This window comes from Lynx rufus, unplaced genomic scaffold (assembly GCF_022079265.1).
Source record: "Lynx rufus isolate CCGP_SWC_20201006 ecotype Redwood Valley unplaced genomic scaffold, mLynRuf1.p SCAF_5, whole genome shotgun sequence".
NCBI lineage: Eukaryota > Metazoa > Chordata > Mammalia > Carnivora > Felidae > Lynx > Lynx rufus.
Window position 1 is genome coordinate 32,281,371 of NW_025814867.1, and position 16,659 is coordinate 32,298,029.

A 16,659-nucleotide genomic window follows, 5' to 3' on the forward strand; every position below is an offset into this window, starting at 1 on the left:
ATAGAAATAGCCTCACAAATACAGAGAACTGATGGTTGCCAGAGGGGTGGAGGAAGGAAGTGGGGGAATGCGTGAAATAGGTGAAGGGGATTAACAGATAAAAATTTCCAGTTATAAAATAAGCCACAGGAATGTAAAGTACAGCATAGAAAATACAGTCAATAATATTGTAATAACTTTGTATAGGTGAGAGATGGGAACTATACTTATTGAGGTGAACAGTGCATAATGTATGTAAATGTGAAGCCATTATGTTGTTATACCTGAAACTAGTACAATATTATATGTCAACTACACTTCAATTTAAAAGAAGGGATTTCAAATTTAAGTATCATCCTTTCACCCCAGTTCCCTCTAGGCTTTCCACTTCATCTATATATATACACACACCCTGCAGGTAGCCAGTTAATATTCTTTTTTGCCTTTCCTCTGTTTCTTTTTGCTCAAAAGAAAAGATACACGTTTATATTCCATTTTTCCCTTCCCAAGAAAGTTGCATTCTTTAGACACTCTTTGGCACTTTGTATTTCATCCTTAAAAATGTATCCTGAGAGTCTCCCTGCATCAGTCCAGAGATCTTCGTCATTCTTTTTGACAATTTACTTAGTCACTCTCCTATATATGAGCATTTAGGTTGTTTCCAATATTTTGAAAGGACAAATAATAATGTACTGAGTAACCCTGTGCATTTATTTTCTTAATTCTAGAGTTGTATCTTCATGGCAAATTTACATTAGTAGGGTGGCTGGATAAAAAACAAATGTAGTTTTGATAGATATTGCCAAATCTCTTTCTATCAGAGATGTATCAATTTTTATTCCAGGAAGCAGTATAACAGTGACTATTTTCTAACAGCCTAACCAAAATGTCATTGTAATTTTTAAAGTTACCAACCTGAGAGGTGAAAAATAACATCTCAGTGTAGATGTAATTTGCCATTCTCTTCTTTCATATGTTTTCAGATATACTTACTAAAATTTCATTAGTACTTGGGTATATTTCTGGATTTTTATTATATTCCACTGATGCGAAAACAGTGTGCTGTCTTTGTTAATCACAACAAGAAAAGATCTTCCTAGGAGCACCTGGGTGGCCCAGTCAGTTACGTATCTGACTCGATTTAGGTTTAGGTCATATCTCACAGTTTGAGGGACTGAGCCCCACACTAGGCTCTGCACTGACAGAGCAGAGCCTGCTTGAGATTCTCTCTTTCCCCTGTCTCTGCCTCTCCCTTGCTCGTGCAAGTGTACACACACATGCTCTCACTATCTCTCAAAAATAAACATTTAAGGAAGCACCTGGGTGGCTTAGTCGGTTAAGCATCTGACTCTTAGTTTAGGCTCAGGTCAAGATCTCACATTTTGTGAGTTCAAGCCCTGTGTCAGGCTCCATGCTGACACTGCAGAGCCTGCTTGGGATTCTCTCTCCCTCTCTCTCTCTGTCCATTTCCTGCTCACATGCGTGCAAGCTCTCTCTCTCTCAAAATAAACTAAAAAAGGTTAAAAAATAAACATTTAGAAATGAGAAAAGATTGTTCTGTGACTCATACCAAAATATTTTAAAATCCATTTTTTAAGATGCCTCTTCAGAAACTAAGAGGACACCAGAAAAGAAAATTGGCAAAGGACAGAAACAGAAAATTCAAAGAAAAAGTAATAGAAATAGCTCTCAAGCCTCACTCAGATGAGAAATACAAGTTAAAACCATCCATATAAAAAATTACCCAAGATCAACAACCTAATTAAAAGGCTGAAATTATAAAACCACAGATCTTCCTTCACTTATTATGGGGTTACATCCTGATAAACTCATCGAATGTAAGTTGAAACTATTGTTAAGTCAATAATGTACTTACTATATCCAAACCACCAAATATCACAGCCTACCTTAAATGTGCTCAGAACACTTCATTAGCCTACAGACGGGCAAAATCACCTAAGACAAAGCCTATTTTATAATATAGTGTTGAATTTCCCATGTAATTTATTGAATACTGTACAGAAAGTGAAAAGCAGAATGATTGTAGAGGTAAAGAATGGCTGTAAGTGTATTGGTTGTTTACCCTCATTATTGTGGGGCTAACTGGGAGGTGTGGGTCACTGTTTCTGCCCAGGATCAGGAGAGAGTATCCTATCATGTATCTCTAAGGCAAGAAAAAGGTCAAAATTAAAAATTAAAAGTACAGTTTCTATTAAATACATATTATTTTACACCATCATAAAGTTAAAAAATCATAAGTTGAACTATAATAAGTTGGGGACTGTCTGTATTTGAAAAATATATAGGGATAAATCTTCATGCCCTTTTATTTAGCAATGGACTCTTAGATTTGACATTACAAGCATGAGTAAAAATAAATAATAGACAAAATGAACTAAATTAAAATTTAAATGTTTTAAGTATGAAAGGACAGCCTTCAGAAAGTGAAAAGACAAGCTACAGAATGGGAAGGAAATTGTTCCAAGTTATATATCCGATAAGGCTTTAGTATTCAGAATATATACAGAACTCTTACAATGCACAACAAAAAAGAAACCATCTAAGTTAGAAATGAACACAGGGCTTGAAAACACATTTCTTTAAAGACATATAATGGCCAAAAAGCACATGAAAATATGTTCAAGATCATTGATGAGATACCAATGAGATACCACGTCACACCCACTAGGACAGTTAAAATTTAAAAATTAGAAAATACCAAGAGTTGGCAAGGAAGTAGAGAAAAGGGAATCCTAGTACACTCCTGGTGGGAATGTAAACTAGCGCAGCCACTAAGGAAAACAGTATGGAGAGGATCTGAAGAAATAAGAGTTTTCATACATTTTTTTTGAGGAATATAAAATGTTGTAGATGCTGTAGAAAATAATTTGATGGTTCCCTAAAAAGAAAAAGCAGAATCACCATATGATCTGGCAACCCCCAAGTACTCAAACAGAATTTGTTCATAAATCTTTATAGGAGTAGTATTCATAATAGCCAAATGGTAGAAATAACCCAAATGCCCACTAACAGATAAATTAAAAAATTATGATCTACACTACCAAGTTATTCAGCCATAAAAAGGAATGAATTATAGATACATGCGACTACCTCGATAAACCTCGAAGGCATTATGGCTAAGTGAAAGAAATCAGACACAAAAGGTCATATATTGGACAACTACTTTAATATAAAATGACCCAAACAGTCAAATCTACAGGAACAGAAAGCAGATTAGTATTTGCCAAGCATTAAAGGAGGGAGGACAGACGAATGGGGAATGATTACTTAATGAATATGAAGTATCCTCCTGCAATACTAGAGAGTGATGAAAAAGTTGCAATACTAGAGAGAAGTGATGAAAAAGTTGCAATACTAGAGAGAAGTAGTTCAACATTGTAAACATGCTAAAAGCTACTGAACTGTACAATTTAAGATGGTTAATTGTGGTGCCCCCAGGTGTCTCGGTTAAGCGTCTGACTCTTGGTTTTGGCTCAGGTCATGATCCCACAGTTGAGGAGTTTTACCCCTGCATCAGGCTCTGTGCTGATTGCAGAGCCTGCTTGGGATTCTCTATCTCTCCCTCTTTCTCTGCCTCTCTCTCTCAAAATAAGTAAATAAGCTTAAAATTTTTTTTCATTAAATGGTTAATTATAAGAATAAAAATAAAACTAGATAGATCAACAAAATGGTTGATTGTATATTAAGTGAATTTCAACTCAATTAAAAAAAATCACACTGGTACATCATTTTTCAATCATTTATAAGACCAACTCCAAAATCTGATAAGAACACTTTGTTGAAAAAACTGAAAAGAAACAAACATTCTCATGTATTACTAATGGGAATAAAAATAGGTACAATCCTAGAGCAGGAGTTTGGCAAGATCAAACAAAATTTACAAATATATTTTCCCACAGACATCCTTCCACAAAGAGCAAATAAGGTATACACAACATAACTCATTACAGTACTGTTTGTAATAGAAGAAGACTACAAATAATGAAAGGGCCTGTTAATAGAAGACCAGTTAAACTAAATTATCATACATAAAAGGAGTGCTATGATCCTGGATTGAAAAAGCTCCCAATATACCACTATCCTTTGTGTAAGAGTAGTGGGGAAGGAAAGAATATATATTCCTACTTACATGTATGGAAATTAGATAAATAATGCAGACAGACAGGCAGACAGATGATATACAACAAAATAGTTAAAAGCAGTTAACTCTGGAGTAGATGGGAAGGCAGGAAATGGTAAAGACTTTTTGCTTCATATCTTTTAAAGCTTTTTGGTTTTTTGATTCCTGGGAATTACAAAAGGAAAAAATTCAGAAAATACCAACTGTTTTAAAACCGAAACCGAAACCAGCGTGCCTGGGTGGCTCAGTCAGTTAATCGACCACTTCTTCATTTCAGCTCAGGTCATGATCTTGCATGGTGGGACTCAGCCCCACATCTGGCTCTGTGCTGAGCATGGAGCCTGCTTGGGATTCTCTCTCTTCCTCTCTCTCTGCCCCTCCCCCACCCATGCTCTCTTGATCTCTCAAAATAAATAAATTTTTAAATCAAAACACAATCCAACAGAACACTTACATAGATTAGATAGTTCACTTAAAGTATGTCACTCGTGCTTTGACTTACCAATTTTAAGACTGCAAAATTAACAGTCTTTTCCCTCCCAACAGCATAATCTCCTGCCACTCTTCATCAACTTCAATGCTCTAAGATTCAGGTTCAAACTCTATGTCCAAGAGAGTACCCCCTGCTTTCTTGTCTTGAGGCATTTATACCCAATCTGTTAACTTTGGCCTTTCTTGGCCCTCTTAACTTTCTTTTACACAGTCTCAGTCTCACCACAGTGATTTTCCTCTAAGATGCACTTTTCTTACAAATACTCCCACATTCACACATACATAGAGATACAAAGCCTAGGCTAGATCAGAAGCCCTTCCTTGGTATTCCCACAGTATCCTGTCCTTAGGGACACAGACTCCAGATTGAGACAAGCCTGACTCCGAAACTTGAGTTTGGCACTTAAACTAACTGTATGATGTCCAAAAATTTCTATAAAATCATATCTGCCTGATAGAAGTGTTAACCAATATGTTAAATGAGTTAACGTATGTAAAGCACAGAGCATGACACATTAAATTGTCATTAAATAGTAACCAGTGTTATTACTCTTTAGGTGGCACTGAGCACTTTATACTAACTACTGGAATAATTTCCCTCTTTGCTCCTTATAATAAAGCCTCCTTTGAAAACTATACATACTCTAATACTGACTGGGGCAGAGACTATCTTCATAACATTAGGTATATTCTGGAACAGTGCTTAGTACAAGATAGAGGTGTTCTGTAAACATTTGATAAACAACTTGTGTCAATACTGTGAGTGACAAACAAAAATAAGAAAGTCTTCAAGAAATCAACTGAATCAGTGATCTCAATAAAAGATCACTGTACTTTCTGCACTGTAAAGCAAAGAATGCTGATTCCCAATCCCCCCTCTCATGTAACACAGAATAATCTGTTAGGATTTATCTATTCTTGAGAAGAAAAATATCAGTTATCTATTAATACGATAAAAATAAAATTACATTTTATTTTAAAAAACTATCTATAGATATCAAACAGATGATAAACTTAAGAAACCAGATTCTGGTGCTTATGTTACCTTAAGCAAATTATTTAAGGTCCACGTACTTAATCTATGCAATGAGGACCAATATACATACTGACAAGAAAAAAAATAATGAATACTAGGAACTACCAAAATTCCTAATACGAAGCACAAACAGAAATACTATCAATCAGTAAATATTAATTATAAAAATTTATGATATAAAAAGTCAATTCAAATTCTTCAAATGAATTTTAGATTTCCTTGAAAATGTCATAAAATTTTACAGATCTGTTCTTTCGTAGCAAAACTGAACCAAAAAAAATGAAACAGCTTTAAATAACAATAATTTTCTTTATGAGAAAAAGATCAGCACATTGTACTAGGATGGATTACATATAATGAATGAAAGGTAAAATAATTTGACACTGCTGGACTGACAGACTCAATGTACATTATTTATTCCATCATTATGTACCTCGACATCCTGAACACTGGATAAAAAAGTTGATCAAATCCAGAAGTGCGATGTCCCTGTCTTGTTTATATGATTCAATCCAGTCATCCACCACAGACTGTAGGGAAAAAATACATAAAAATGAAAACTCAAAAAAATTTGTATTACAACCAATAAATTTTTTAAAGTTTGTGATTTTATCTGTGTGTGGTCTATTTAAAATACTTACCCGAAATCATTTCTCTGTAGCCAAATAAAAGTAAAGATTCCTTTATTTTTCAAGAAAATTAAAAGATGAGTTACTAGGTTTCAAAAACTTGTTTAAACTGGAACACAATACAAAACTGACTAGTTCAATAATTATTAAGCAACTATAGATACCAATATTCAAACCACATTGTGAAAATACAAAAGCTAAACTAAATACACTTACACATAGAAACTGTTCATATATCAAAAAACCTATTTCATTAGTAGTGCATAAAAAGAATACACACCTTATATAAAATGCATTTTTGTCAGGAATGAAAAAATGAGTTAATATTAGGAAACCATATAATTCAATTATAAAGGAGAAAAAATTAAATGAAATTACTAGATCTCAAAATGGTATCTGACAAATAAGTACAGCCAAGCTTAATAAACAACTTCCAGAAAAAGTAAAGTTAGATGAAATATATACAAACAAGATACAAAGACTAAAATGTATTTATTGTTGAAATGCTCAAGACATTTCAACTCAAAATGGAACAAGGCAAGGATGTATCCTTAATTATTTGACACAGGTTTTAAGTTTTTAGTAAAACCAAAAATTAGTTAAATGATAAAGAGAATTCTCCCTTTCCAAAAGTTGAAAAAAATACCTAACAGTCTCTAGTAAAGGGACTCAAAAGATTCCTACTGGAAAAAAATTGATTAAGACAGATGACAAAAGATAAATGTGCAAAATAACTTTTAGATATTGCAAACGTATAAGAAACATAAATGGATGAACAATCTGTTCACACCTAATTATAAGTTCAAGAAAGGTATGTTGATGAGGAAAATTATAAAAACTAGAGGATATAGAAAATCACCTAAATAAGTTTTATGTATTGAGTTAAAATTAAAAAAACGCTTCGAGTTCTATCAATAAAGTCTTTCCAGATTGTTAGCCAATTTAATGTGATTCCATGCAGCCTACTTGTAGGCTACATTGTTTGAGGTTTGTTTGGGTGGAGGAAGGATATTACAGAAAACGTATGAAAATAATTTTAAATACTTTTAAAATCAATTTTTACTTTTGTATGTAAGTACAGTTATACACAGTAAGAATATAGGAAACTTAAGTTACATCTTGATGAAATTTTACAAATATATACACATCTGTGTAATCATAACCAGTATGAAAATATAAAACCTTTCCAAAACTGAAATGGCTCCCTAATGCTCTCTTCTAATCAGTAACCATTCCAAGCCCAGAGGGTTTAACCACTATTCCTTAACAGTGGACATGTTTTTGAAACTCATATAAATAGTATTATCTTTTATGTCTGACTTCTTTCTTTTTTTTTTTTTTCAACATTTTTATTTATTTTTGGGACAGAGAGAGACAGAGCATGAACGGGGGAGGGGCAGAGAGAGAGGGAGACACAGAATCGGAAACAGGCTCCAGGCTCTGAGCCATCAGCCCAGAGCCCGACGTGGGGCTCGAACTCAAGGACCGCGAGATCTTGACCTGGCTGAAGTCGGACGCTTAACCGACTGCGCCACCCAGGCGCCCCATATGTCTGACTTCTTTCAATCAAAGTTGTATCAGCTGTTATGTGTACCACTACTTCCTTTTTTTGAATTTCCAGATAGCATCTGATTATTTAACATACCACAATTTATTACGCATTGAACTGGTAAAGGACATGACTGCTCTTTCCATTTTAAAGCTATCAGAATAAAATTGCTGTAAATATGACTGTACACATATTTTGATGGACATCAACCCTTGTTTCTGTTGTATATATACCCAGTAGCCAAACTATTAACACATGGAACACATGTATGTAGATAGTTAATAGACAATGCCAATGTTCTAAAACAGGTGTATTAAATTATACATCCACCAACAATCTATGAGATCTACCAATGTATGAGACTGGGTGTTCCACATCCTCATCAATACTATGTATTATCAGTCCTATTAATTTAACCATTCTGATTGAGCACATACCTTCTTTAACAACCTCTTCTAGTGAAGAGCAACCACATTCCCTTCTTCCATGTGAAAAGAGAGAATTTTTTAAAACTGCTCATGAACACTATGTATCTCTATTTCTTCACATTGATGTCTGGGAGGATTTACTTTAAAAGTAAACAGAAAATTAGAAAGAATACATGGTTGTAGAAGAGGGTTAAAAAAAAAAAAAAAAGAAAGGATATCATAGTATCTGTTGAAAGTTAAGCTCGGCAGAATAATGTGTCAAGGACGTGATTGACTAAGAATGGTGGTGAAGACAAAGAATGGATAAAGCAGGTCAAGTGATTTTTAAATTGATGGCCCAAGCAGAAATGCTTTCTGAACAAAGTAAGGAAGTATGGCACAAAGCTAAAGAGGAACCATTTCTCCACTTCTACATGGGGCCCAGCATTGTGAAAACACTCTGAAGATGGTGAGTACATTTTCTTCAATTCCCAAAGTGAAAGTGTCAATTTATAATCCCACCAGTTATATGTGAGGAGCCCAGAAACATTCTGAATAAAACTAGTGAACAGGGAATTGCATAAATATCAAAATTTAACACAAAGACACTGAAAACAATATAGACTGAAAATAACACAGAACTAGAAAAGTAATATAAGAAAATAGAGTGCAGAAATAAATCCAGGTATATTATATATAGAACTTAAGCTGTGACAAAGGGGATACTTAAGTTTTTGAGGGAAAGGGTGGTAAATTTAATAAATGATTCTTGTGTAATTGGTTATTCATCTTAAAGGACAAAAATTATACCTTTTAAAAGAGTGGGGTGGAGGCAAAAGAATCTAAAGAACTGAACTCCAGAGAGATAAATCCTTCTTGGATTGGCAGACACTGGTGATTGTTAGAGGCACTGCCAAGTATGGGCATAGGTGAGTGGATTATACAGTATTTCATAATATATAAGGCCTTGGGTTGTGAGACAGGATAAAACAGAAAACTTATATAAGGCACATCAAAATTAAATTACGGGAATCTTCAATAGAGAAAAATTTTTAAGTAGCCATAGGGTAAGGATAAGGGGACCAAAGGATAAGAATATGGTACACATCTCATCAAAAAGAATGAAAGCCAGGGGATTAAGGAAAGACATATTTAAAGTGCTGAAAGAAAAAAAACTGCCCATCAGTTGGCAAAAAAACCTAGCTTCCTTCCCTATGATCCCACAGAGATCAACAACTGGACAGCAATACACAAACAGTCCCAGGAGACCACTAGAGTCCACACAGAATGTTTTAACAATAAGTTAAAATAATCACAGAAGAGAAGGAAGGCAACTTCATCTTGCCTGCACAATCCCATCCCCCAACCTAACACAGTTCACAATGCTCAGAAGAAATCTCCCAGCCACCTGAGTGGCTCAGTCGGTTAAGCGTCCAACTTCAGCTTAGATCATGATCTCATGGCTCATGAGTTCAAGCCTCACATCAGATTCTGTGCTGACAGCTCAGAGCCTGGAGCCTGCTTCAGATTCTTGCCTCACTCTCTCATAGATGTACTGAGCCAGCTAGGAACAATGAATAAAAGCAGAAGCAATTAATAGCAGACAAGCACCAGGAGCCATCATGGTTCACAGAGACCTGCTCTGCAGACAAACTCAGTATATTTCACAAGTGACAAAGCCAAAGGCTAGCACAGCCACTGTGGACTCCCACAGATATTGCCAGCTTCCCACCCTTGGGTAGTTTTGTTAGCTGAAACCAGCTGCATGAGTCCTTTTCTAAAACCTTCCCCTGCCACCACCAGATCTGTACCACAGCCATGCAGGATTTCTATGGCTGCATAAGTATAAGAAGCCAGTCACCTAAGTCCTTCCTCAGCCACACAGGAGCCAAGGGGCTGCACATGCAGCCAACTTGAGCTTCTACAGCTAGATGAGTATAAGACACCAGCCTAGTGCACCCCCCATCTCTGAACACTGTTGCCCATGCTCAGAGCTAGCCCCTCTAGCTGTGCACCACTGTCCTAACACCCATCACTGACCTGCACTGCAGCATGCACGCACAAGGTGGGGGAAACATACAGCCACTGGTGAATATACAGAAAGCCATGAAACCCTGCAGCTCATATCAGGTCCTGCCTTCTGTCACTGTCCAGTACCACCTTGCCCACCTGTACCTAGCTCCTCCAGGCTGCATATCTATACTCCCTCACTCAAGCTCCCTTCCATGGTCTCCACTGCAGAGTGCATGCCTGGAGGGAGAGTGTGCAACCACAGGAGGGGCATTGTCAACCAGGGCCTCCACAGTTGCCAGGGAGCCCATAACTGGCTTTAGGCCTTGCTACCTGCACTGATACTCACCACTAAAACTGTGTCTGAGACAGGTCTCCTCCACCATATAGATACCTGAAGCTGCCCACCACAGCTCAGTGTGTGCACACCACTGGCTTTGGCTACCACCACTGCTTGCTTTGGTCCCTAGCTACCAAACCTGGAAGTGTTGCTTAGGACCCCAGCAGCTCTCACAGGCACTGCAGATCTTTCACAGTGCTCACCAAAGATCAATCGGTTCAATGCAGAGGAACCTGGTGGCCTGAGCATGAAAGACATCATGCCTTCCTGAACCCAGTGCCACCATACGCCACATTTCTCACCCTACAACACTAGACCCAGGGTCAGTGCATGATTAAGTGTGCCTTCACACAAAGGTGAAAGGTTCCCCATATGGAAATCCCTCTTTTGTCTGGAAGAGGTAACTGCTCCTTCAAATACATAGACATGAAAACATGATTCTTCATGATTATGAAGAATCAGGGAAATATGTCTCCACCAAAGGAATACCGTATACCTCTAGTAACTGGCCCAAAAAAATGCATATCCAGAAAATGCTGAATAAAGAACTCAAAACAGTTTCTCATGCTCACTGCTGCAGCACATACACTAAAACTGGAACGATACAGAAAAGATTAGCATGGCCCTTGTGCAAGGTTGACATGCAAACTCATAACACGTTCCATATTAAAAAAAAATTCTATACCTAGTCAGAAAGCTACAAGAGAACACAGATAAGCAATTAATAATATCAGAAAAAAATATATAATAACAAAATGAGAAGTTCAACAAAGAAAGAAAACATAAGAAAGCACAGAACAGAAATTCTAGACCTGAAGAATACAATGACTATAATGAAGAATTCAATAGACAGTTTCAACAGTGAGCTTGAAGAAGCTAAAGGGAAAATCAGTAAGCTACAACACAGATCAAGTAGAATTATCTAAATGCAGGAGCAAAGAGAACAGTGAAAAGGAATGAAGGAAGCTTATGGGAATTATGGCATACTGACAAAAGAAATAACATATGCATCACTGGAGTCCCAAAGAGAAATGAGAGAAGGAAAATGTAGAAAGCTGGTTTTAAAAAATAATGGGTCAGGGGCGCCTGGGTGGCACAGTCGGTTAAGCGTCCGACTTCAGCTCAGGTCACGATCTCGCGGTCCGTGAGTTCGAGCCCCGCATCAGGCTCTGGGCTGATGGCTCAGAGCCTGGAGCCTGTTTCCGATTCTTTGTCTCCCTCTCTCTCTGCCCCTCCCCCGTTCATGCTCTGTCTCTCTCTGTCTCAAAAATAAATAAACGTTAAAAAAAAAAATTTTTTTTAAATAATGGGTCAAATTATTTTTTAAGTTCTCTTTTGATTTTTTTGACACATCTGATTGTTCAATAGCATGTTGTTTAATCTCCACATATTTATGAATTTTCCAGTTTTCTTTGTGTAACTAATTTCTAGTAATTCACACTACTGTGGACATAAAATATATAACTTGGTATAATTTTGATTCTTATTAAGACTTGTTTTCTGGACTAACATATGATCTTGGAAAATAGTTCTATGTGACTTGAGAAGAATGTGTATTCTGTTCTTTCAGACATAATGTCCTGCAAATCTGAGGACCATTTGGTCTAACCTGTCATTTAAGGTTTCCTTATTGATTTTCTGCATAAATGATTTGTGAATTGATATAAGTGGAGTATTAAAGCCCCCACTAATACTGTATTGCTGAACATTTCTCCCTGTAGGTTTCTTAATATTTTCTTTACATCTTTAGGTGTTTCTATGTTGGGGGCACAAATATTTACAAATGCTATATCTTCTTACTGGATTAACTCCTTCATCATTATGTAACATGACTCAATGTCTCTTATTATAATCTTTATTATAAAATCCATTTTGACAGGTATAGTTATAGCTAATCCACCTTTCTTTTAGTTTCCATTAGCATGGGATACCTTTTTCCATCCCTTTGATTTGTGGCCCTGTGTGTCCTTGTATCTAAGGTAAGTCTCTTACAGCAACAAGTAGATGGGTCTTTTTTTTTTTTTTTTTAAATCCATTCAGCCACTCCTTGTCTTTTGATTGGCAAATTTATCATTTACATTTAAAGTAATTACTGATAAGTATGGGCTAATTGCATTTTGTTAGTGGTTTTCTAGCTATCTTTGTAGTTCTTCTCTATTCCTTTCTTCTTCCCTTGAGACACAGGAAAATGGAAAGGTAACACCAAAATGTATAGGATGCAACAAAAGCAGTTCGAAGAGGGAAGTTTTCAGTGATAAATACTTACACCAAGAAACAAGAAAAACGTCAAATAAGCAAACTAACTTTACACCTAAAGGAACTAGAAAAAAAAAAAAAAAGAACAAATAAAGCCCAAAGTTAGAAGAAAGGAAATAACAAAGATTAGAGCTGAAATAAAGACTAAAAAGATAACACAAAAGATCAATGAAACTAAGAGCTGCTTCTCTGAAAAGATAAACAAAATTGACAAACCTTTAGTTACTCATCTAGAAGAAAGATGACTCAAAATCAGAAATAAAAGGAGATTTTATAACTGATACCATAGAAATAAAAGGATTATAAGCTATTACTATGAACAATTATATGCTAACAAATTGAACAACCTGGAAGAAATGGATAAATTCTTAGGAAAGAAACCTCCCAGATAGAACCATGATCTAACAGATAATCTGAATAGACCACTTACTAGTAAAGGAGACTGAATAAGTAATCAAAAGCATCCTAAAAAACTGGTCCAGGACCAGTCAGCTTCACTGGTGAATTCTAGCAAACATTCAAAGAAGAATTAATATAAATCCTTTCTAATAGAAGAGGAGGGAACTTTTCCAAACTTACTTATAAGGTGAACATTACCCTGACACCAAAACATGACAATAATGCCAAAAGAAAATAAAATTACAGGCCAATATCCCTCAATCCCTCATGAACATAGATGCAAACTGACTAAGAAAATATGAGCAAACTGAATTTAACAATAGATCAAAAATACCATACACAATGATTAAGTCGAGTTTATTTCAGGGATGCAAAGATGGTTGAACACTCACAAATTGTCAATGTGGTATACCATATGAACAAAATGAAGAATGGAAATCCTATGATTTTCTCAACAGATGCAGAAAAAGCATTTGAAAAAATTCAACATCCATTTATAATAAAAACTATCAACAAAGCAGGACAAAGGAAATGTACCTCAACATAATAAAAGCCATATATGACAAGCCCACAGCTAATAACATACTAAATGGTAAAAAGATGAAAGCTTTTCCTCTAAGATCATGAACAAGACAAGGATGCCCACTATCATCACTTTTATTCAATACAGTAGGGGAGGTCCTAGCCAGACCAATTAGGCAAGAAAAAGAAGTAAAAGGCATACAAATCAGTAAGGAAGAAAGAAGTAAAACTTTCACTATTTGCAGATAATATATACAGAAAACCTTAAAGACTGCATCAGAAAATTGTTAAAACTAATAAACTCAGTAAGGTTGTAGTATATAAAATCAATATGCAAAAATATGTTGGTTTTATACACTAATAATGAACAATCAGAAAAAGAAATTAAAAAAATAATCCCATTTATAATTACATCAAAAATAAAATATGTATAAAAAAATAATGGCAAAGAACTTCTCAAACATGGTAGAGATCTGGACATCCAAGTTCATGAAGCTAAAAATTCATCTCAAAATTTCAACTGAAAAGTCTTCTCCAAGTCACATAATAATAAAAGTGTCTAAAACTGTAGAGAGAGAAGTTTAAAATAGCAAGAGAAAAAAGTAATTCTCTCATAAAACAAAACCCCAATAAGGCTATCAGCTGATTTCTCAGCAGATATCTTACAGGCCAGGAGAAACTATAATGATATATTCAAAGTGCTAACAAGAAACTGTCAACCAAGAATACTTTACCTAACAAAACTGTCCTTCAAAACTGAAGGTGAAATAAAGCCCTTTCCTAAACAAAAGTTGAAAGAATTCATCACCACTAAACCTATATTACAAGAAATGCTGAAAAGAGATCTCCGAGCTGAAACAAAAGGACACTAATTAGTAACATGAAAACGTGTGGCAATATACAACACACTATAAAGGTAAGGAGATAGTTAGATTCAAACCCCCTGATATTGTAATAGGATAGAGTGTTGACTATTTTAGTATAAAGATTAAAGGACAAAAATATTATAAATAGCTATAGTTTTAAATTTAATGAATACACGTAAAAATGCAAATGTGACATCAAAAACAAACATAAAACAGAGGGATCTTGTAGAGATATCTGCACTCTAATGTATACCACACCATTTTTCACAGTGGCCAAAATATGTAAACAACCTAAGTGCCCATCAACAGATGAATGAATAAGGAAAATGTGGTATCTAAACAACAATAAACAAAAACAAACAAAAAACAAAAATGGAAAATGTGGTTATCTATACACTGGAATACTTTTCAGCCAAGACAAAGAAGGAAATCCTGTCACTTGTGACAACCCAGATGAACCTTCAAGTCATAATGCTAAGTGAAATAAGTCACAGAGAGAAAAATATACACTGTCTGATATCACTTATTCCATAGGAATCTAAAAAAAAGCCAAACAGAAAAACAGACATAGAGTGGTGGTTACAAAGGACTGGGAAATAGAGAAAATGGGAAGGAATCAGTCAAAGGGTACAAACTTCCAATTAGAAGATTAACAAGTTCGGAGGCAACAGAGAGAATGGTGATTATAGCTAGTAATACTGTATTCTATAATCTTAAATGTTCTCACCACAAAAAAATAACTGGAAATAATACAAGGGAATGGGGGTGTTAGCTAAACTATAGTAGTAATCTTTTGTAATATACAAATATATCAAGTCACAATGTTGTACGTCAATTGTATCTCAATAAAGTAAGGAAAAAAGGAAAAAAATGCAGAATTTTTTACCTAGCAAAAAATATCTTTCAAATAAAAGCAAAATAAAACCTTCTCAGACTAACAAAACTAAAAACCAAGCAAATGGACTGAACATTCCCTCTAAAAAACAGACACCACCCAGACTGTATAAAATGACCTAATCACATATATCTACAAGACACACTTTAAATATAGAAACACAGACAGGTTATACTGAAAGAATGAAAAAATATATATCCTGCAAACTTTAACTATAAAAAAGCTGTTACAACCATTTTTATATCACAGTAGAAACCAAGACAAGGAGTAGTGTAAGTATTAAAAGACAGATTTTATAATAATAAAGTGGTAAATTCATCATGATGATATAACAGCTCTGAAGTTTTATACACCAAATAAAAAGATTCTTAAAATATATAAAACAAAAACTGAACTTAAAAGAAATATGCAAATTCATAATCATGTTTCATATTTTAAATCTATCTCTCAGTAACTGTTAGAATGAACATAAAAATAGTAAATATATAGAAGATTTGAAAAGCACTAATAATATATCTATAAAACACAACACGAACAATTGTAGAATACATATTGTCTTTAAATACATTTTTGAACACTTACCAAAAGACCAAAGAGCAAGTCTCTATGAGTTTTTAAGGACTAAAAAAATACAGAGCACATACTTTGACCATAATGGATTTAAGTAAGACATCAGTCTTACTGATGTCACAGTAAGAACACATCTAAAATATCCTCAAATGTTTGGTAATTAAAAAATGTTTTGAGCTGAATGATAATGAAACACATAATCAAAATTTGTAGAATGCAGCTAAAACAATGCTTAGTGGGAAATATACAGCTTCAAATACTTACAAAAGAGAGGTCTAATTCAATGATTTAAGCTTCCACCTTAAGAAACTATTACAGGGGCGCCTGGGTGGCGCAGTCGGTTAAGCGTCCAACTTCAGCCAGGTTACGATCTCACGGTCCGTGAGTTCGAGCCCCGCGTCGGGCTCTGGGCTGATGGCTCAGAGCCTGGAGCCTGTTTCAGATTCTGTGTCTCCCTCTCTCTCTGCCCCTCCCCCGTTCATGCTCTGTCTCTCTCTGTCCCAAAAATAAATAAAAAAAAACGTTGAAAAAAAAAAAAAAAGAAACTATTACATTTTCTTATATAAGT

The 16,659-nt window shown here is 35.1% G+C and overlaps 1 protein-coding gene and 1 non-coding gene across 2 annotated transcripts in view; one reads left to right on the forward strand and one right to left on the reverse strand.

Annotated features, from left to right (window-relative positions):
- The window catches only part of STAG1 (stromal antigen 1), a 400,899-nt gene that overhangs the window by 219,713 nt on the left and 164,527 nt on the right, over positions 1 to 16,659 (reverse strand). The window contains exon 5 of the mRNA XM_047100346.1: positions 6,082 to 6,178. Coding sequence (XP_046956302.1) covers positions 6,082 to 6,178 — 97 coding nt within the window. The remainder of the gene's footprint in view (positions 1 to 6,081; positions 6,179 to 16,659) is intronic.
- Positions 11,148 to 11,254, forward strand: LOC124527364 (U6 spliceosomal RNA). Its single transcript, XR_006965828.1, has one exon. It is a non-coding gene; the product is annotated as a U6 spliceosomal RNA (small nuclear RNA).